This window comes from Lepisosteus platostomus, chromosome 26, assembly GCF_059453375.1.
Source record: "Lepisosteus platostomus isolate fLepPlt1 chromosome 26, fLepPlt1.hap1, whole genome shotgun sequence".
Lineage (NCBI taxonomy): Eukaryota > Metazoa > Chordata > Actinopteri > Semionotiformes > Lepisosteidae > Lepisosteus > Lepisosteus platostomus.
This window is the reverse complement of record NC_142636.1, coordinates 15,829,001-15,851,063: the sequence shown is the minus strand read 5'-3', so window position 1 is coordinate 15,851,063 and position 22,063 is coordinate 15,829,001. Positions and strand designations below refer to the sequence as shown.

General features: G+C 44.0%; 2 protein-coding genes across 5 annotated transcripts; both read left to right on the top strand.

Moving 5' to 3' along the window:
* The first annotated feature begins 305 nt into the window (after positions 1-305).
* Positions 306-7,145, top strand: LOC148640423 (FXYD domain-containing ion transport regulator 3-like). Its single transcript, XM_088620894.1, has 7 exons — positions 306-467; positions 3,440-3,489; positions 4,450-4,608; positions 4,968-4,982; positions 5,787-5,861; positions 6,336-6,360; positions 6,788-7,145. Exons 2-7 carry the CDS (start codon positions 3,456-3,458, stop codon positions 6,813-6,815), a joined length of 336 nt encoding a protein of 111 aa, XP_088477020.1. The 5' UTR covers positions 306-467; positions 3,440-3,455; the 3' UTR covers positions 6,816-7,145.
* Positions 7,146-8,294: 1,149 nt separating this feature from the next.
* Positions 8,295-21,568, top strand: fxyd3 (FXYD domain containing ion transport regulator 3). Of its 4 annotated transcripts, none has more exons than XM_088620893.1 (7): positions 8,295-8,453; positions 17,639-17,688; positions 17,798-17,827; positions 18,298-18,339; positions 19,196-19,270; positions 19,664-19,753; positions 21,272-21,568. In XM_088620893.1, exons 2-7 carry the CDS (start codon positions 17,655-17,657, stop codon positions 21,289-21,291), a joined length of 291 nt encoding a protein of 96 aa, XP_088477019.1. In that variant the 5' UTR covers positions 8,295-8,453; positions 17,639-17,654; the 3' UTR covers positions 21,292-21,568. The 4 variants fall into 4 exon arrangements, with proteins under 4 accessions (XP_088477019.1, XP_088477017.1, XP_088477016.1 ...); XM_088620891.1 differs by lacking the exon at positions 8,295-8,453 and adding an exon at positions 9,115-9,212 and having other exon boundaries at positions 19,664-19,729; XM_088620890.1 differs by lacking the exon at positions 8,295-8,453 and adding an exon at positions 9,115-9,212.
* Positions 21,569-22,063: the final 495 nt, after the last annotated feature.

Sequence of the window (22,063 nt, the reverse complement as noted above, 5' to 3'; positions counted from 1 at the left end):
GGAATGGGCAAAACATGTTCCAGGAATCGGGCTTCTCCGTGGGCGGTTTTCCAACCTCCCTCCATCCTGCAGGACCCGGCCGGACTGCAGTTCTCTTGAGGACGTGATCAAAGTCACAGGTGACAGGGCGAGATCTCCGGCCCCGGGTCCCGGTCAACCTTCACCGCTTCTGCCTGCTCGAACTCAACTGAACAGGAATTCTGACCGCTTTCCCCTTAAGCTGCCTGTTTGCACTGTCAACAGCTCTGAGCAGGGGGTTGTTTGGGCTAGAAACAGTCATTTCAATGTGCTGTGTGAGTGGGGTGTTTAACCAAAGAGCACCTACTTGACTCAACCTGTTTTGTCTGCAAATAAAGGGGAGGAGGTTTATATCTGCTGAAAATAAGTCCTTGATCAAGTTCTTAACTCGTCTCCAAGTGCCTACCAGACCACCCCAGACTGCAAAGCTGTGAGCTCCCGCTGTTCAGGTGAGTTCCTTCTGAGAATCTTTCTTGGGCCACATAACTGCCGAGCTTCTCTGAGCTTCTGTCAGCACCGCCAAAAACAGAACTTTCTCCTTCAACTGGAGAAATCTGCCAGGAGCTCAGGTCACTCTGGGGTCTGCTCACTGGGGCTTCATCTCAAACGGGGGGTAAACTTCAGTTTGTGCAGTTTCATGGATTTAGGAAACGCATTTAAACACAAAGAGCTACTAAATACTAATTTATATGACTGATGCTTTAATCTAAATCGACTTTTATTTGTTTATTTTTTTAACTGGTGCAATTCAGGATACAACTGCAGTGTCTCAACTGGGATTTGAGCACACAACTTTGTATTAATTTAATTTGATGGTTTTTCAAGTTAATCTTCAGGCTTAGGCTAAATGCATGAACTAAACGATCTGAATGACCGCTTCCTGCTGTACAATGCGTTTCCATCTATAAATTAATAAATTGCTTTCGGTCTCACCTGTAAAGACAGCTGTTGCCCTTTTTAGGTTTTAGGTGAAATGCATCTTAACAAACCGTTATCATTTTTTTTATTTTAAAAACTCTTGAAGATTTCCTTTTTAAGATTTGGCCTGTACTATTAAGGATAAGGACGAATCTGCGAATTCCTTTCTTTCTCGGGATTTCGACTGTCCCGAGCTCCTCTCGGCCAGCCGACGTGAAGCGCGCCTCGCGGTTACCCTTATTGAATTGTCGAGCGCTTCCTTCACTTGACAGGAAACGGAGCACATAAACAAAGAACGAGATTCCACGGGAAAACAATAGTTCCTGTCGGGTGTAACTTTCTTGGTTTCGAACAGCTGTTCAAATCTACCGTTTACAGCGATTGTTGCTTAGGTGTGGGTGAGATAGAAAAAACAACGGTCCTTTCTCCTACGGCTCCGCGTCAGCGCGCCGTGAAGGGAACCACAGCACGATATCGATCGTTAATCTGCTTCAGCAGACCCCCGAGTCCGAGCGCCTCGGTCCTGCACGTCCGTCCGTCTTTGATGTCCGCTGCTGTGATCTCGCTGCGAATCTTCCTTTCTGTCACAAGAAGAAAGAAAGTCGGTCACAGCTGGAAAGAACGAGCGTTTTTTTTATTTATTTTCCGGTCCATGTGAAAATGAGGGAAAATGACGACGTCAACACAGCACCGCTTCACGTGTCTAGAGACTGAGATCCGGCACAATAGAGACTCGGGCTGACGGAACCATCCAGTCGTGTACTTTATCGCGACTGGCTGTATAATTAACTACTGATTTAAAAATAGTTATCTGTATACTGTCTGAAGGGCTATCGTGTGCACTGATCAAAGCCAATGCACACTACTTGATCAGGAAATGTATTGATTAATAGACCGATTGACTCTGAGCCTGTCGAATGGTTTCCAGTCAGCGAGTCTTTGCGCACCTGTTTGTAAATTCACCAGCAATTCTGTTTCTGCCTTTCGGAGCTGGCACTGCTGAAGCTACAGTAGCTTAAACAGAGCTGAATGAAGACAAAACCACATCTTTAAGCCTGACAGAAAATAACAGGTGTTTTTCAAACCTGTTGTGCTGAAGCAATACATTAGATTGTCCTGGAAATGGGGTGGGCATGCAGCTGAAACAGGCACACAACCCTCTGACCACTTCAGTTCCTGGACTCGCTGGGGAGTCTGTATGGCAATAATGCATGCTTTCTGCTCTACGTAAAAATAAAACACAGGTTTGCTATTTGTTTATCCATGCATCTGTTTTTGCATGTATGTTTTTTTATCTGGATTGCTATAGAATCTTCAATGTTTATACAAATGGGTGAAAGTGACATTACAGAAGAACAATTATCCCCTCACGGAGGGCAGCAGAGTTTGACATTTTGGCTTCCCGCATATCATATCAATTCTATCCGTAAATAAATACACCCAGCCTGGAGGACAGGCCTGTGTTTTCAAAACACCAGAGCCCGCTTCAAAGCGAGCTCACGGGAGGCGCAGGAGAACTCCCAAGGTCACGTGACACTGCGGAAGGTCAGGCCTCTTCTCCCCCTCCGCTCGCGCTGATGGAGTGTTTACTGACAACACCCCACTTCCCCCAAACTGGCTTGGTCAGCATCTGACGGGGCACCCCGGGAAAAATTTGAAGTGACTGGTAAAAAGGGGGATAGGTGGAGCACAGAAATCAAACATGAACCAAAAACACAAGTGGAAACTACTGGGATGTGCATTTAAAATCAACAACAGGAGGTGCTGCTTTACACTAAGGGTGGTGGTTGTGTGGAACAAGCTGCCCAGCCATGAGTTTAAAACTGGAACCTTGATATCTATCAAGAAATGACTGGCTAAGATCCCCAGATCAATTCACTATTAGCTAGTGTGCTGTATAATAGCTACCTCCCACTTGTAACCATTGTTATGTTCTCATAAAGAGTGTGCACACAGGACAGGGCACCTAGTCCTGGTTTAATGACCTCTCAGATAGTTGGGTAAGTCAGGTGTTTGCCAGATTACAGGACCAAGCTTGAGAAAATGGTCTATGAGACTCCAGTTCTGACTATAATGTTCTGAAAAATCTCCAGAGACCTTTGCTGCATCTGCTTGTACAGTCTATGCAGAGAGTTTTAGGTTAAGAGCCACAGTGACTGATTGACTGCATTGTGACAAATGCTCTAACCCAAAGAAAGCTCAGTCAATTTCAATTAGAACAGATTTAACAATTTGTCAATGAACTACTACTACAAAAGTTCCCTCATTCAGCTGTCAAATTTCCTAGAAACCCTTGGGTTCGGTGCTCTCAGGTAATGATCAGTGGTTTGTGTTGTCAGCATTCAGTCAGTTCCAATGAGAAAACAAAGAGCTGTGCAGTTTGCTGTTCTGCAGATGTTTATACTCATTGTTATATGTGAAAACTAAAAAGTGGCTAAGACATTTTTTTAATTTCTTTTCTTCACTGCATCTTTTCTAATATTTTCCCCTTTTTATCCTCCAGTCCAGCCCTGCTGAAGATGGCACCATCCAGCGCTCTGTTCCTTTTGACAGGTAACACCAGCTTCATCAGTCTTTCTCACTTCCTTATTGTCTCAGATGGGAGTTTGCATCGCAGGCAGGTTCAAGTCATAACATGATACCCAATCCATTCAACACAGCATGAACCTGTTGCACCTGCAGATTTTTACAGAAACATATGAGTGCCAAAAAGAAAAAAAACATTTTGTTTAATTGAGATAGTATTGCATTTATACTAAAACAGTATCGTGTTTAAACAATAAAATTATTGTTTAAATGCAATAGTTAATTTGTGAACAGTGTTGCCTACTATATTAATATCTTTCATTATATATTCAATAATATTGTCCCATACAAAATAGAATTGACTTCAACAACAGAATAATATTGTCACACTGCTCTTTTTGGAAAGAAAATAATCTAAAGGAGCACATGTTCTGTCTTTTGTATACATGAAGTAGAGCACAGTGTCAGTGAGCATTACTGGGTTAAACGTGTGTGTTTGTCACCGTCTCTGTGACAGGTACTTGAACTTGAACTTTATTGCCGTATGTAACCGGTACGTGTACTGGTACAATGGGATTCTTACTGACAGAAAGTCACTCGATTGTTAAAACAAGTGTAAAAACACAAAGTGCAGACAGTGCATCAAGATAATATACAAACAAACAGCAGACAATGTACAAGTGAACAGTTTGAATGTAAACAATGCAGACATGTAAACAATGACTGCAGATGTGTAATAAATAAAATTACAATGAGGTAGATGGCGTAGGTGTGGTCTGGCTTTCTAAACACGTTATTCTTGATGTGAAACTGCAGCAATATGTACTTTGCAGGGGTATTTGCCGACTCTTTGAACATTGAACAGAATACATTTACGATGACTTGACAGTCAGACAGTCACAGTTAGTGAGGTAGGGGCTTTCATTCTCTGCTGTACCCTAAATGACAAAACCACTGTCCAGCTCTCTGCTCATACAATATCTGCAGGTCCTGCATATCCTGCTGCTGCTCAGCCTCAAACAAGTCATCTCCCTGCCTTACAAGTTGTACAGGCCTGGATACCTGTGTCCTGTCTTCAGAGACTGACTTCAGATCTTTTGTTATGTCTTCCAGTTTTGGCAGCATTCTTCACAGAAACATCAGCAAGTAAGAGATACTGTGATTGTTTGTGTGCACCATGCTACACTCGTACCTATATTAAAAAATCAAAGGCTCTTTTGTTACTGCTCTTGCTTTCTCTAACTAGAGGAGTCCTCCTGGGCTGTAATTAACTTTGAATCTGTGGGGTACTCATGCCTATAGTCTGAGCCGAATGCAGGAATTCAGTGTATGATCATGTCTGTATGTGCATGTGACTCTCATTTAAAGTCTTATACGCATTTCAGAAGTCATGTGCTGTAGGGGTGTTGATGGTATTGTGTGGTCATGGTGAAGCATATTGAAGACAGTGCTGTGTTTCTTTATGCTAACTGTATACTCTATTTTTCCCTCTCTTTTCCAAACAGATACGTTCTATTATGGTAAGTAGAATACATAATTATACATAACAATACAAATGAGAATTACTCCCAAAATGCTCTGCACTGCACTTCGGGGCTGAAGCAGAGTTTTGAGAGGTGCTGCATTATCTTGCAGCACTTAGTTTTGTGAACTTTTTTAATCGTTCATTTTGTTTGTTGTGAACTTATCTGCCATTTTTTAAACATATTGTTTTCCAAGGGCTTTTGCTCTGGTGGCTGCAATGAGCTGTTTCTAGTTATCTAACTAACTAGTTAACTGAGATCAGAATAAGAGAATGCATTCCCACCCCAGGTCGCAATGAAGGGGAAAGGGGAAGTAGGGAGTGATGTTACCTTTCAGAACAGGTTTTGTGTCAGATAAGCCCTGTATTTTAATAATACCCTGTGATCTTTTTCTCTCGTTGTTACCATATTTCACAACCAAAAGACAATGGAACAACGTGATTATTGTTTTTGAGAATGAACACGTGTTCAGTGTGAAGTAAACGAATAAGATATTAGAGATTCAAAATAAACTGAAACTGAACCCTTTGCCAAAGGGTTTGAGAAGCGATGTTTCTGTCGTCAGATTCTGTGTTGGTACTGACCTGTTACATTGGCCGACAGAGTTGGACTAATCTTGACCTGGTGCTCACAGATTGTCTGAGTTTCAAATTGTAGAAAATGGCTGCTGCAGCCAACGTAAGGTTTGTTTCTTTTTCTGAAAAGAAATTGGAGATTTATCCTCTGATTGTGTCCTAAGAATGAGGATGGGAGTAGGGTCCATTCTCCGCGCCTAATTCGCTCCTCCTCTTCTCCCCCCAGACTGGGAAAAACTTCGGACAGGAGGTCTGGTCTTCTTCGGCTTGCTGGTGATCTGTGCAATGTTCGTCCTTTTCTGTAAGTGAGATTTTTAGTAGCTAAAAAGATCAGTTTGAATCAAGTAGCTACTGAGTTCAAGCCTGTTGCAGTTCTGTGAAGAGTAAGGTTTGGGGCCGTTTAGCCTGGGGTCTCTCGTGTCCCCACCACTTCCTGGGCTCACACTCATGTCAGCACTGTCCCTGCTGTGCATCCTGTGATAATTCACCCCAGGATCTCATCCAGCTTGTTCCACACTCCCACAACCCTTTGTCTAAAGGACTGCAGTCTGTTCTTAGTTTATAATGTGCTTTCATGTAGTGTCGATTTGTATCCTTGGGTTCATGTTTCACTGCTCATTCTAAAGAAACTAGCTGGATTGAAAAGCACTCCAGAAATTATGCTTCGTAGAATAAAAAAAAACAAACGTAACTACACCCTGCCAAAATACAGAAGAGAGAGAAGATCATGACCAAGCCTCTCCATTATAACCCAAGACTTTCCTTCTTTCAACAGGGGACTCATGCAAAAGGTTTAAAAGGTATGTATACATGAAGTGATTTCTTCATTTCACAGGGAGGTGGCTCTGTTTTGAGACAGATAACTTTGCTATTAGTACCAAGTAAGCCTTCTCTCTTTGTAATGTGTGTCTGAGGAGTTATTTAGATGCAATGTTTCAGAATCAGAACCATTCGTTATCCATGTGCTAGATCAAATATGTTACTTCTGTCTGCCCAGTATTTAGAGATGCATCATCTCATCTAAATGATGCATCATCAAGACATACATAGAGAAGAAATATTTATTTTATAGTTAGTGAGGAGGACACGGGTGTTTGTTGGCAATATTTATGTGTGAGAGAAGAACATACAGTACCTTATTGTTATTTACTAAGCAGTCAGGTATGTCGACTCAGTCACAGCAGGAATTTATTCTGCTTCTCTCTTTTTCTCCGCCCCCCATCTCAGCTCAATGGATCACAGAAGAGGAAACTGAACTCTGGGCAGAGCTTGAGAGCAGCTGGACACGCCTGTCTGAAGCCATTCGCTGTCTCTATGGTGACAACAAGGGAGGGTGGGCTTTAAGGTGTAGGGGTGCGGTGAGTGTGGAGGGGGTGGGATTAGATGTGTCACAGCTCATTGGAGGATGTTTATTTTTTTCCTTTGGGGGAGGGTCTCTGTTGGTCCCACTCCGCCCCTCTCCTAATCACACTGTACATTGAAAAAGAGTCATCCCAGTCTTAACACAGGGGGAATGCTGAACATTATTTATGTTCATACCAAACACTAATTGTCAAATAAAGATGGAGAAGATGCTGTGCCCACATTATGATTTTTTTTATTCTTTGATCCAATTGTTATACACAGCATATTAATGACGGAGATAATAAGGAAATAGACAAATGTTTATCTCATCTACCTCCTCTGGCTATCAGCTGCAGATTAAAAAAACTTTGCAAAGTTGTTAAAAATGAATTAGGTTCATCTTAATTTCTGTAAGCCTTCAGACATGTAGCCTAGTGACTGGGCTGAATCCCAGCACGCACAGCTGGCTGAGGCCGATGAATTACACAATCTAGATCAGGGGTCTCGGACTCCTGTTGTTTTGTTCCAGTACAAGCTTTACACATCTAATGGTAGCTGGTGATTTAGACACGTAGAAACCCTGCCAGATTTCTTCACTATCTGAACCATGATATTAGAATCAAAGCCGCAATTCTCCCTGGACAGGAGTCTCCAATCCTGGAGGGCCAGTCACTCTGTCTACAGGTTTTCTAGATCCTTTAAAGCAGCAGCACCTGAAGAGCAGGGAGCCAATTAAGCCAATAACCAGCTCATTCAGGTCAGAGTTGGAGTGAAAACCTGAGGATGCATCAACCCAAGTGGATCTGGATTGAGTGACCATGCTGAAACTAAACACAGATTAATAGCCATAGTCAAGCAGATAATTAAATCAATTTATTCATTTGAGAATCTAAGCAAATCCAGAAGAGATTGCAGATCACCAAGAACCTGATTTTCCCTTCTTGACAATAAATGCAATTCCTGATCTCTGCTCTGCTCCTATCCCATTAATCGGGACAAGCCAGGCATTGGGGTGAATTCTGTTGGCAGTGCTTGAGATCTGAGCTTGTGGGGGAAACTGTACTAAAGGTGTACAGCCAGCCAGGATCGGAATCCAAGACGAGGAAGCGAAAATTCATGTCACAACAGTTTTCAAGTGCAAAACGTTTCTTAAAGCTTCTTGCTTTTTTTTTTGCTGGCAGTGCTCTGTCGAATGCTTTTGATTTCGGCAGCCTGGCCGAGCTTGAATAACTCTCGCTTCCCTTTCTCTGTGGAGTCCGGCTCCCTCGGGCAGCAGACACCATTTTTAGCTGCGAAGTTTAAAGGCGGCGGATTTCCCGTGTCGGCGGGCCTAGCAAACCACAGATTTTTCGACCGCCAATTGATTACACTCAGCATGTATAGCCAGGGCCAGCCCCCTCAGAAACTGAGCTAACCTGTTGGACGTCTACTCGAGGAAGAAAGGGGTGTCGACATTTGCCTAAATCAATACGGTGCCTCCTTTTTGCTTCTGTGCCGAATCGTCCTGGTTTTACTCGTACTAAAACATTAATCTCCGCTTGGATTGGAGGTGAGTGCTTCAGACTTTGAAATCTTACTTTATTATTCCAGCTCCTGCTTCGTGCCCAGTAGTTTGATTTTTGTTTGGTCTGTTTCTGAACTGTCTCGGGCGCTGATGCGGTCCAGTACTGTTCGGCTCGGTTCCCTTTAGAAATCGTTCTAATACGCAGTCACTGTGATTTTGAATAACGCCCTTTCCTACAGGAAAGTATTAGATACAGTGTGTTTGAGCGGCCCTGCTTAATGTTTCGCAGCTGTTTCGTACGTTAATTTTAAGAAAATGTATAATTCCGACAAACCGCGGGGTTGTTGTGAGACGTAGCTCCCACATGTATTTCGACGTGTCTCCGAGGAAAGGGTATTCCTTTGTTTTGTAATGGAAGCAACATGTGGCATCCCGATTTATTTCCCTTCTCGTTTCATCCCTACAGTTATCTGGGGAATGTCATTTGAAGAGCGTCAGCGTCTGTATAATTGATTTGGGGATTGTGTTTAGACATGGATGGTGGAAAACGATAAGGCTTTATAACGTGTAGCCTTGGCGTCAAATGACTTCAACGGATCCCGTTTAGTTTAAATTTGAAAAATAAAAAATAAAAACAACAAATACAACGACGTGACGTAAAAGTTGTTTAGTTTCGAAATCTGGACATTTCAGTTGGAATCTTCATAGTTCACTTGATGATATGAGGATATTTACTGTGACGCAGCCATTGCGCCGGTCGCAAGCCCTTGAGTGCGAAGTGGAGATGAGCGGCCGCGGGTTCGGGTGAGTTTTGCAAGAGGGCGGTTTGGACTGACTAGCTCGTGAGGGAGACACGTGCCTGCTCGTTCAGGTCGTCTAAAAAAATCTGAAACGCACAAAGATCAATGGCGAGATCATGAGTAACGAGCACTGCTGTGTAAAATTCAAGAACGAGGCATAATTTTTCCACACCGTTTTATCTTCCTCGTCACGCAGATACATAATTCTGTATCGCAGCTGGCGGTAACACTCGATTAGGAACTCGTAGTGCAACAAGTACCTTTTTAGCATTTTGAGCGTCAGGAGCTGACCGAGCAGCGAGCATTAAGGTGGTGTTAGATTCATGCTGGGGGAAAGATGCGGCGTGATTACATTTTTGGCGCTGGTGCGAATGTGTGGCCTGCCCTAGACTGGCGTCCTGTCCAAGGAGTAGCCTGCCTTATGCGCGTTACACGGCTCTGGTTCGAGTAGTGCTGGATTCTATTACGGGCTCTGGGTCAGATGTTGATACCTTTGTTTTATTCTTGATTGTGTCCAAAACCTAAAACATTTCTACAATGTCTGGATTATTATGTGTGAGCTTGAGAGCTGGCAATGAATTAAAAAACTGAACAGTGCTGTTAAGCACCTATATGTGACGACCTTCCAGGGGCTCCTGCTTTGTCGGAGACGAATGCCGGCGCAGTGCCTAGCCTGTGTGGAGGTGTTTGTGCTCTGTGTGAGTGCTACCGCATTAACACTCATGGGCATGATGGAGCTTCAGAAAGGTGGCACTCACTGCCCAGCACAAACACTGTGAACTGCAATCCCTGCTTTCGCAGTGCTGAGCCGGGCATCAGGCGAGCATGCAACCGAGCTGGTGGAAATTTGGAACTGGCAAGTACTGATCTGGGCATCCTGGGAGTCCAGGGGTGTGACATCTAGAAGTCCTTGAAGATTAGCATAGGGTACTATAGTGCGATCCGCTCTGCAGCAGCTGTGTGTTCGTCCATCGCAGTGGTTTGTCAAATCAGTCATGTGGAGGAAATTTGATCAAGTGGGAAATCTAATCAGAAGCTCATGGGGGAGGGGAGGGGGGCCTCTGTATCCAGCCTGCTTGTCGCCCTGAAGCAAAGAGCCGATGCAAAGTGTCCCTGCCTGAAAACCACAGGCAGAGCAGGTGTCACACTGGAGAAGAGACCCCATCACACTTCCTTCCTGAATAATAATAAAGGAGATCTGGGGTTCCAGGTGTTTGTCATGCTTCTGCACATTTTGGGGATCATAGGTGGAATTTGCAGGTGAGAGTAAATGCTTTTAGATCAAAAGTATAAAACTGGAGGCAAACCTTTCCACCAAGAGTAATGGGGGTCTGGAACAAGCCGTCTGACTGCTGTTGAAGCAGATCCTCGTGGATGTGTGGAAATCCAGTGCATGAATAAAAGTCTTGGGACCAGTCAATTGCTACTGGAATCAGTCCAGTAAGATGACCACAGTTTCTGTTATTTAGTACACGTTGATTCCTTTAGTTTTGAGCCTGATAGTTTTCATACTGCGACTTAAAACAGGGGGATAGGTTTAGTTTATCACCCCAGTCCCTGGCTCTGCTGAAATGGAAACTATTGGGCATCCCAGATCCTCCTGGACCACAGGTGAACCCACAGCAGAGGAAGGGTTAATCCAGTTTGTGTCTTCACAGGAGTGCTGTGAATTTGAACTGGGTTAGATGTAGAGACACCCTCCCTCTGTCCATCGCTGGCTCAAGCAGAGCCGCTAACAGCAGGTAACCCTATCCCAGATGAGGCTGATTGCCCTCATTACGTGGCAGGACTTGTGACGGCGTTGCTATTTTGCTGAAATATTGATTATTCTCCCAGCGATGGTATTCTGTTGTGCTAAATATATTTCCGATAAAAGTTATTATTTTTAGTTATTTTTTTCCAGACTGGAAAAGCTCAATTTAGGCTGTAATGCGCACCAGACCACGATTCTAAGTCTTATTTAATCACCGAGACGATGACTGCGCCCAGAGTAGGCTGTTCCGGTTCTTCCGTAGCTTCCCAAAATGCGATTGAAAGTTCCTGGTTTCCAAGTCAGGGTAGGAGGACGCGTGAGTCACGGAAACGTGATGCCGCGCCATTTCCTTCGTTTGTCCAAGTCTGGTGAAGGAAACTGGAGATAAAAAAACTCGTTTTGCTCTGCCGGCGGCTGTCAGCACAGAGCAGGCGTACTTGTAAATAAGGTGTGATTCCAAAACGGTTTTTATGAATATGGCCTTGGAGTCGATTCTAGCTGGAATAGCTCAACTCGTTCTCAGAGGGTAGGAGCGGGGATGTGGACAGGCGGCTGGTCACGACCACCCTGCACGCCGACGTTCCCAGCGCGGAATGACTGAGGCGTGCGGCCCTGGTCACGTGTCTACTCCTGAAGGCAGGCCGCTCCCACCTCCAAAAATTTGCTACCAGTCCTTAGGACATCCCGATCGCTGATTTGGTTTTTGTATATCGGTCCCCTCTCGCAGTTCCCAGAAGTCGCTTTAGATAAAAGTATGTGCTACATAAATCGTTAGTTTGTAATAGGATATGGTAGTAACGAATATGTACTTAAGCAATAAGTTAAAATAAATATCTATTGATGTAATTCTAGGGCGTTTAATAAATACTGTATGCGGCACGAAAGTTTCAGTTAACGATATTGATCAAGTTCGTCTCCTGATTATTATTTTTATGTTTATTAATTATTATTATTTATTTTTTGCTCTCTCTCCTGTCAATTAAACTTTTCCTTAGCCGATAACCAACAGATTTACGACGCCTTTTCCTCTCCGGGTGGGACCACTTTTGTCTCCGGCGTTTTATTAATTTTTTGGGTGGGGGAGAGGAGGTAAGGGAAAAGTCCACTGAAATAAAAACAGTTGGACCCTTGCCTGCGAGACTCAGCGCCAACCGGTGTCAGACGCTTTGCACACAAAACCCAGTCAGGGGGTCAGGGTTTCAGTTCAGACCCGAATCGAGTGGCTTGCGATAAGAGAGGCGCTGGTCTTGTGATTAGCGACTCTCTTAAGAGCCCAGTGCGATATTGAACGTATTGCGTCGTCCCAGGCGCCCGGGGCTTATCTGGGAATTAACTTTCTCCTTACAAGGTCTGTGGAAAATTTCCTCTTGTCCGCTGGTGAGGAGAGACGGGATATTGAATGAACACCCTTGAATCATTTCTCACGCCCAATGCGCTAAAAAACACTGACATTTGTGAGGTTTACTATTGTTTAAATGAGTGCTTTAAAACTATTTTGTACATTGTAATACTAGTGTTACTAAAAGAAAGTGGTTTTGTGTGCGGAGGCAGTCTGTTGCATTGTATTTCAAGAACATGCCGCTGTTTCTAAAAAAAAACATTTTCATTTTCACGCCCCAGAGCGTAGAGGTTGTAATGCCGCCTCATGCCTGTTATTGACGGGCTGACTGGAAAAGCTGGATATGCCCGGACTCTGTTCCGGTCGGGTTGTTTTGATCGTGCGGAACAGAAACCCACCAAGAGTCGGGAGCCGGACACGTCTTTGCGCTTCACCGTGCCTCTCGCTGGAGAGGAGCTCGGACCCTTCGCCATCGCACTATCTCGCCTCGCCTGCGACTTGCGCATCCGCCCTCAATTTAGCAACAGGCTCAGAGATTCCTGTGCCGGGGGGGGCTGCATTCTCTTTTGTAAAAGCCCAACATCGCGTGCAGGGGTGGGGGTTGGTTTTGCAGCAGGGCTTAGACCTTCTAACAGGGCTTAATTTTTGCAGCACACAGTGCCTCGCCTGCGATTTATAGAAGCGCTTTAAAACATTCCTGTTCACTGTGCTGACCTTCATGAAGTACAGACTTCAAGATCAGTACTCCACTGTAAAAAAACAAAACAAAGGCCGTGCAGTAACTCAGTGAGCCGCCTGGAAACCGCAGTGAAGCTTTCAGAGGCAGGTATGACCAAGTCTGATGCAATGTGTAGGAAGCTGTCGGAAATCGAGGATACGAATGGAGAAAATACAAAAGTATTCCACGTGGATGTGCAGTGCATGTGGTGAGGTGGAGATGACTCCACAGTTTTAAACGAAGGAAACAACACATCTTATCCGATACAGCTTACACTGTGCTGGTGGCTGATGGCTGGAGTCCAACATCCTGCTCAGGTTGCTGCAGTGACGGTGAGTTCAGTGGAGGTGTACATCACAGGCCTGTGTGCAGCGGCTGTGAGGAAGAAGCAGCAGGCTGATTGTCCTGGGTGTGAGGGGCTCCAGGCCTGAGAGCCTGTGGGGCTGGAGGTGTGAAGGGCTTGACTGGCGTTAAGGCAGTAGAAATGCTGATGGGGCTGTACTGGGGGACTGTGAAATGACAGGTTTTATACATCAGAAGAACCCCTCCCCCTCCAAGAGCATGAATTACAAAGTCATGCAAATTACATTTCCATTGAGCTCGGTTCCAGAAGCCACCTTTTACAGCTCTGTGGAAACCAAAAAATCTCAAATGGATTAACGTCTAATGCCACATATATCTTCCTGTTAACAGCTGCTGAATTAAAATGACTCTGAAGGCCAGGTGGCAGAATGACTGAGGGGATCTTGTAGTTCCTGCTGGTCTTGGCTACAGGGAAATGTATGACGCCTGTAGCTGGCATGAGCGGAGGCTCATGGGAAGGCATGCGGCAGTCTGGGGAGTGAGGGAATGGCAGTGCAAACAGACAAACATTTACTCTGTAACCTGACCTGGCCTCTGCTTGCAGCAGCAGAACTGCTGGCTATCTGCTTTCTCCTGTCAGACCTCGGGTCACAGGTGGATCTGAATTCTTGATTGCAAGTGATGTTAGGCATCAGTCTGTCATCATGCTTTTTTACAAATGACCCACTTACCTCTCCCGCCTCCCCAAGCAGACAGCTAACCAAGGAAGGAAAGTCATACCTCAGCCACACGTCTCCAGTCCTTTTCTATGGCATTCCAGGTTACCGGGTTTTCCAGTTAACCATTACATCAGTTTTATTTTATTAGAAGAATTGAATGTGATTGTAGTCAGTTGCATGCAATTGCTAATGAAGATCATTTGCAATGAAAAATGGCCATCATTAATTACACACTTAAATTGATCAACACCATGCAAGCTTTCCCGTTTTTTAGAAATAGTTTTAGGTTGACGTTCTATATTAGGACTCTATAGGAGACTTGTGCCCTGTGGCACAAATATTCTCTCCTGATCATGGAGGGGGTGCTGCATCTCCTGGTTTTCACTCCATCCTGGACTCTTAATGGTTTGATCTGAATTAATTTCTCATTCAACTGGTATATATTGCCACTTTTTCCAGTGGCTACTCTTTTAGGGTTTGTGGCCTGTAAAATCTGGAGAACTGTATCGCTCCTAGGCCAGGAGTGAATGTCTGAGTCTTATTGTTGTTATACCTGCTACACCTGAGAAGTTCATATAGGTTCAGCTAGTAGTTCCTCACCAAAAAATGACCAAGATCTACCTCTAATTGGACTTCTCAGATCAAATGTCTGTCTGGTTAAGGAGTTGTTTCTTACCTGGCGTTCTGCACTTCCTCATTGAGAATGGAGCATGCTCTTCCAAAGCCAAAGTCCTTAAGTCTCATTTTTCAAACTTCCAGGCTTTACCCAAGCTAATTGCTTTTGCAGATTTCCTTATTTTATCTAAAATCTGTTTCTGAAAAAAGTTGCCTTAATTTTTCTTACTCTGAAATAATAGTTTTAACTTAAGCATCAATAAATAAACATGGGGTGGAGGTGGGGTTGCTTTCAAAAGTTTAATGTCAAATATTCCCCAAGATATACACAAACTCAGTTTTGAAACTGCTCTGGCTTTGTGTGCAGCCAAGCCGGGACGGGGGTTAACAGGTGGTACCGGAATCTGCATTTTCCTGACTGAGCTCCAGACTGGAGCCCACAGATTTTTCCAAGTGTGTGAGACCAGGGGCATTGTGGGTATAATTAATCCCTGGTCTCGCACGAGGCAGACGTTAATCAGTCTGAACTTTCCATTCACAGTAATGATGCAAAGGTCTTTAGTTAAAAAAGAAAACCACCCAAATTGGGCGTATTAATGAACACGAGGAAGAAAAGGCATGCAGAATATTTCTGTTAATGAAAGCTTTTTGATGTGGATTCCCACTTTTTCCCTGAAAGATGATTATCGTATTTGCACAACTTGTCTTGCAGTGTTATTTTTTCCATTCATTAATTCGGGGAAATCTCCAGAGCTGCAGCTGTAGTTGCATTGTGGCTGTGCACACCATGTCACAACTTGTCCAAGCTCTTCCCTCCTCTCTCCAGGTGTAAGCAAGAGTTTATTTCTCCAGATTGGGTTGGTGGAATTCTTGTATAGACTGAATGTGCACCAGGAATTATACATTTTTATACTCTTCTTTAAAAGCAGGAATTGAAAATCAGTTAGGTCGTGAATAAAAAATAAATATATATATCCAATCAGAAGAAGTGCTGATCCAGGTCAGGGTCAAGGTGGCCCTGAGCCTATTCTGGAGCCACTGGGCCAGGAAGCAGGTAAGCTTCGGTCGAGGAGAAGTCTGCGCTGACAGCAGCTCGCTTTGTTTCAGGACCCCAGAGCTGTGAGGCAGCAATGCAGACACTGCCCCACCATGCCACCCCCATTGTCTACTTTTTTAAATAAAAAAAGGTTGGGTTTTCACACAACACCTTAGCAGTTAATTGTTAAAACTTTCCACGTTTCTTTGATGTGGCCAATCGGGTATTTCAATAGTATAGGATATTTTCAGAGTGCTGGGTAATTGGCACGTTTTGGGTGTCTTTGCAGGGTGACAATCCTCATTCTGTGTTGAAACATTTCCCAGAACACCCTCCCCGAGTGGCCATTCTGTGCAGCTGCACTGGTTTCACTAGGGATGTCATTCCACAGGAATGCAAACATTCTGCATCCAGAAGAACCTGGGCCGGATGCTGCATTGAGCTTGTTCGCATAAAAGGCTGCATTTCCTAGACATTGTAAAAGTATGAAGAGCAGGCTGTCTTCCCATAGTCGTTCCAGTCAAAGCTATAATGGACAGGAATGGATGAGTGGCCATGCATGTCTTCAAAGCCTGCGGCTTTGGTCAGAGATGGGGGGGGGGGCACCCGAGTCCCACTGCACAACAGTTCAGTCCATTCCAGGTTTTCCCAGCTGCAACATCTTGCTATCTTGCTTATATCTGAGTGTTGGATAATCTGATGCTTGTTGCCATGGTTTCAGTAGATTTGCACTGACAGACATGAAATAAAAACAAGTGGTCCGATTCGTTCTCCGAGTTATTTGCTCAGCTCAAAGTTAAAACTGAAAAGGAATTTTACTTCTGGTTCCTGTCAGACAAAGATTAATTCTTTCAAATTAGGGATACAATGAAGCCTTTTAGCATATTTGCTTAAGTTAGTGTTTAGTCAAAGGTCCTACTGGTGTAAAAGTTCCTTTCTGAAAATCAATGGATATTATAGGGTTAATTAGCTAGCTCTTAACTAATGCAGAGGATACATTCCTTCTAGAACTGGGATATTTGCAAGGACAGGTCTGCTGAATGAATTGTCTGTATGTTGGAGAAGTAACCTCTGGAACTTGAGTCTGTAGGTGGCAGTTCTAGTAGCAACCCCAAGGTAAGGGAGAGAGATCTGAGACTTTGTAGGCCTTTCACAGTCTGTGTAACATTAAAACATGTTCTCTTTTCTCCTAAATACGTTTCTCTGTTTTCACTGGGTAGTCAGCTGAGAAGCTGGGTGTGTTCTGAGGATAATAGGAGCCAGTGTGGCGTTCTCTTCAAGAACAGCCAGTCATTGTGCAGGCAGCCGGGGGTGTGCAGGAGGCAGGCTGGGATTGCTATATCCAGAGGTTTCCCTGTGGTGTTGACCTCTCTGTCATCAAAGCCGTTGGTAGTGTTTGTCTCATTGCTTCTCCTTGTTTTATGTGGATGTTGCAGCCTGTTGATGTGAGTAAAATCTTGTTTTGCTTTCAAGAAGTGGTTGATGGATTTAATGTTATTAGATTCACTGATTATTCTTGAGTAAGTATTGCTGGTGACATCAAGGTAGGGATCATTCTAATTAAGTACCATGTTAATAACTGTTTGAATATTAAATTGTTCAGGTTTTGTAAATCCCTGCAGTTCAGTGCTGATCAGTGCATTTATCTCTGATGGACCTTCGGCTTCCCCCAGAAACGCGGACTCTTTTGTTGTGATTAAACCAACAGTTCCCAGTCCTGATCCTGCAGTCCTGCATACCTGCCAAGTGCCCAGTTACACTATTGAACCTATAGTTGAAATAACTGGAATAATCTGAAATAGTGAAACAGTTCAGCTCTTAACCATGTTGCAGGTTTGCCTTTTGAGTTGAATTCAACCAAGTCTGGTCTTTTTTAAATCTCACTCATGGGGTACAGGAATTTCTTTTTTCCTCTGCTGAAATCCACTCTGTTCCCTTCCTCTTCAGGCGGACTCTGTGGAAGATGGAAAAGCTCTCAGCTCTGGTCCTGCTGACAGGTGAGTGTGAAGCAGCCTGATTTTTAACCAGGCCGTCTGTTCTTGAAGTGTTGGTGATACTTGTATGGTTTGTCATTCTGCTAATGTCTGTTCCTCTGTGTTTCCGCAGTGATCGCCGTTGCTGTGGCAGAGAATGAAAGTGGGTTGGAGTTTCCTGGAGATGTAGTGGCTGCTGTACTGTTAATGTCTCTAAAGTTTGTGTAGCAACAGTGAACAGGGTGTATAATCCATAATTAACCCCTCAGTTATGATAAGGGGGCTTTTAGTTGGCCTGATTGCGCCTGCTAGTTCTGGGACTTGTCTTAAACAGACCGGCCACCCAGAAGAAGTACCAGGGAAAAGAAAAGACAACGTTGCAGACAGAGGATCATGCTCTGGGATCACACGATCCCCGGAGTGTCCATGGCCTCTTCCGGAGGGCCGTTCCGAAGAGAAGATGCTCCCGCTGTTTAGACCGCACGCGTTCACCCTTGGTGTCTTTATGTCTCTGGGGTTTAATGATCCTCGGAGATCTCAGGAAGGCCAGCCAGGGCCATTCCAAACAAAACGTGCTGTGATTTTAAAAAACAGATCTCGGCTAACTTCCCTCTCTTTTGCTTTGTTTTTGAGGTCCTTCAAATGAAGACAATGAAGACAATCCCTTTAAATTTGGTGAGTAATGAAACTGCTTTCACTCAAGAGGCTCGACCTGTGGACTCGCTGACATTGAACAGGACTCGTCTATTCTCACGCCTTCACACTCTCTCTACACCCAACCATCTCGCCCCACCTGTCTTCCTGTCCGTCACCCCCGTCCCCGAGCTTCCCTCTCTAGCAGACGAGAACACGCCCTGAGCGCTGTGCAGGGCCTGATGTAGACTGACCGGTAACGTAGGGTCTTGTCATCTGCGATGCGAGCAATTGAACAATCGCTTATCCACGATTCACTCTGGCTGACAGGGTCTCCGCTGAAAGAAAAGCGGAGCGTAATGAAACCGAGCTGAAGGGTGTAAACAGTAATATTGAAATTGGCGCACAGCAGACTATATGAGACGAGTCCAGTGAGTGTTTGAGCCTCTCGGTGCCCAGCGTCTCGGCAAGGTCTCGTTTTGATACTATAATGAATGCCAGATCTCATCACTACTTTTAATTATCCTGTAGTGGAGGGTTACTTATGTCTTTTAACCAAACATACAATATGGTGTAGTGCATCATGCGACAGTAGAGGGGTGGAATTTAATGTGTGAATTTAACTATTCATGATGGGTTTTCTGCAACGAACCCTTGCGGATGTTGTGTGTATTTAGCGTGGGTGCAGAACTTAAAAGGACTCTCATTCTTCTGGGCAGCTCATCTTAATTCTGAAAGAGTGTATAAATGCCCCAGATGATTCCACAACTTAATCATTACTTTTCCTGGAAGTACCTCTGGTTTACATGTTGAGTCCTAAAACCGAAAGTCGACGATGGGCATCAGTTGGTAACTCGTGTGGTGGTTTATGTTGGCATCTTGCTCCGTGTCCCTCCAGATTATTACCGACTGCGAGTGGGCGGCCTGATCCTGTCGGCGGTGCTGTGTCTGATCGGCATCACCATCCTCCTCAGTGAGTACCTCCCCCCCTACAGGACACCCCAGGACGTGCTGCGTCACGAGGCCCTGTCACATGCAGTAGAATGTGTACTAGACACAACACTTAGCACAATGGGGAGCAGACTAGAACATACCTGAACATTGTGCTGGTAGTATGTATTCCGAACTGATGGGTACTTATTGTGTGCACAGAATTATAGAGGAACGCTTCCAATATTTGGCGTTAGTTCATCTAAATCTGGAAAGGGCATAAAAATACCCCAGATGATTCCACAATTTTTTTCACAATTTCCTGTCTCAGGTAGGAAACTTTGAGTTTAGTTCAGAAACTGAAGGTCAGTGATGAGTATTGGTCAGTCAAGCTAGTATTGCAGGGGTTTACCATGGCTTTCTAATCTCTCTACAGGCGGACACTGCCGATGCAAATTCAAGCAGGACAAGAGGCGCAGGACCGGACATGCAGGGGCTCCAGGTCAGCAGCTACTCAATGACCAAGGTGTGTGGTTGAGACAGAGCTAAGCTGCCAGTCTTGTTCAGTGTTAGAGAGTAGAACAGTGTGAAGAGACTCTTTGCTCTGGAGAGCTGCTACAGCTGCACTGTGACCACTGCTCTTATCAAGGATCTTCTGAAGCCAGGCAGGTGGATCTTAGATGTCTGCTTGATCTCAGAAACATGGTTATGAATTATGGGATGTGTGCTTGGAATAGGAGATGGGGTATTTTGTATGATAGTGCTTCCATTAAACAATGAAAAGATTTTTCAATATTTATATATAAATATTTAAAATAAACAATGTCCTAAAAATGGTATTTCAACCCGTTTACAGTTTTGGCTGGCTATGTACATTAATGTAACACTTTAACTGTGCAAGTACAGTGCTGGTTCAAGAAAATATTCCCAGAAGTTTGACAAAATTCTGGACCTGTTGACCAGATTCCTCTTTCGTTTTCTCTGATCCAGTGGTCATGGTGGCTGCTCAAGCACTTTCGTTACATTTGTTAACTTCTCACTACATCTAAGTTGAAAGGTCGTGAGCAGAAGGTTTGCAATCACTCTTTCTGGAGCGATTCAGATTAAATGTGTGACACTGAGGAGCTGTTTAAGCACAAGAGGACCTCGTTCAGCCCCTGGAGTGGCTAGCAGTCGCTCATTCTATAGAGGGACCTGTCTCTTCCACTGCGGAAGTACAGCTTCCTCCTCTGTGACTCTTGCAGCTTTAATTAGCCTGACGGCACTGTCTCCCACGATGCTCTGGTCTCCAGTTTGGAGAGTACTGCTGCCCCACACGCTCGCTCCTCGGGGCCACGAGTCACGCGGCTCGTAGGAACAAGAGTGTGGCTCTCCAAAGGGAATTCTCTCTGCTGTTTGTCTGTTCAAAAGCTAGGCAGATGTAATGCTGGCAGGGGTACGAGCACAAATTATAACCGCAGTCTGCAGATGCAGATGTGGAAGATGCACAGATCAGTTTAGTCTGGAAGATCTGTTAGAATTTTATTCACACTGCAGTGCTAAAGTAATACCAAGAGTGACTTTGAAACCCATTATAAAAGAGTCTTTTTGTCAGGTCTGTTTTATATAAGAAATTATATAGGTTAAAGACACTCTTTTGATGATGAAGAAAAACCTTCACAGTATTAAATCTATGTAAAATATGCCTTGGTTTAGATAGAATGTGGAGATGCAGCACTACTGTGAATTAAGATGGTCCTAGTCTGTATGAGACTGGTACCATAATGAATTATGTTATACCATGTGAACAGTGGAACTGTTCAAACATATACTGAACCTCATTATCAGAAGTCAAAATCCACATGCTGATCACTTCTTTCAAAAACAATCAGAATAAATTTCCCTCCTAATAAATTTGATTTTAAAACTAGTTTCCTTAAATCAGTGTGTCGGTAAAACCGAGCTGTCCTGCTGTTCCAATCTGAGTGTGTTGAAGAGAACATTAGTCTTTGTCATGTAGAATAGTATTAAGTTAGAAGATTTCACTGTGACTCTCTCTTTTCAGCCCGGGCCAGCGAGTGCTGAGAGGGAACTGGAGATCATGTGATGCACCATTTAGTCTGTTACCTTGGTGACTAAAAGGAAAGGGGTGGGTGTGGTGTGGAATGGGGGCGGTTTAAGGATTTTAGCTCATGTCATTGGTTGCTAATTTGAGGGGGTGGGGCATCTCTGCCAAAGGCACTGCTGCCTGCACGTCTCTCACTATAAGATGGTAACTAATGTAGCACAGTGTATGGCAAAGTGGTTTTTATTTTTTGTATGTATTTAAACACACCAATAAAGCTGACCATGTTGTGCCTAATTTTCTGCTTTTGTTAAATTTTGAATACATCACACTAAGTTCTACTAAGCAACTCATGGATTAATTCTGAATCCCTTATAATTGATTTTATATAAAAACTGTAGCTAATATTATAGGTTTGTCACTTTCACAGCACAGTGTCATGGTTGATATGACTGACATTTAAAAATAGTTTAAAAACCTTATGTTTGCCTTCATATTACAGTACCCCCACTCTCTGGAGAGCTGTAGAGTATTTTCAGGGCAAAGTAAAAAGGAGTAACGACATCTGCAAATAGAATTAATTTTCTAATGTTTTGTTGCCACAGGTGCTGGGTTACTTCGGAAGGGGAGGATTATGTACTGCATAGGATATATTTTTATCTCACTAACTTCAATTACCAGGAAAGATCAGCCTGCTTTTCCTTTAGAAATAGTGTGAAAGGGCAGCCAGATCTAATCATCACAGCAGACCTGGCTCTGGGGGAAATAGGTCTAACAAGATGCTACTCTGGA

What these genes read in the sequence shown, in the direction of transcription:
- LOC148640423 (XM_088620894.1), top strand. Translation starts at nt 3,456, where the DNA reads ATGGCACCATCCAGCGCTCTGTTCCTTTTGACAG. An exon ending in CGCTCTGTTCCTTTTGACAG is followed by an intron (nt 3,490 to 4,449) that starts GTAACACCAGCT and finishes CAATATCTGCAG; the next exon opens with GTCCTGCATATCCTGCTGCT. An exon ending in TGCAATGTTCGTCCTTTTCT is followed by an intron (nt 5,862 to 6,335) that starts GTAAGTGAGATT and finishes TTCTTTCAACAG; the next exon opens with GGGACTCATGCAAAAGGTTT.
- fxyd3 (XM_088620890.1), top strand. Translation starts at nt 9,130, where the DNA reads ATGAGGATATTTACTGTGACGCAGCCATTGCGCCGGTCGCAAGCCCTT. An exon ending in CGGCATCACCATCCTCCTCA is followed by an intron (nt 19,271 to 19,663) that starts GTGAGTACCTCC and finishes ATCTCTCTACAG; the next exon opens with GCGGACACTGCCGATGCAAA. An exon ending in GCAGCTACTCAATGACCAAG is followed by an intron (nt 19,754 to 21,271) that starts GTGTGTGGTTGA and finishes CTCTCTTTTCAG; the next exon opens with CCCGGGCCAGCGAGTGCTGA.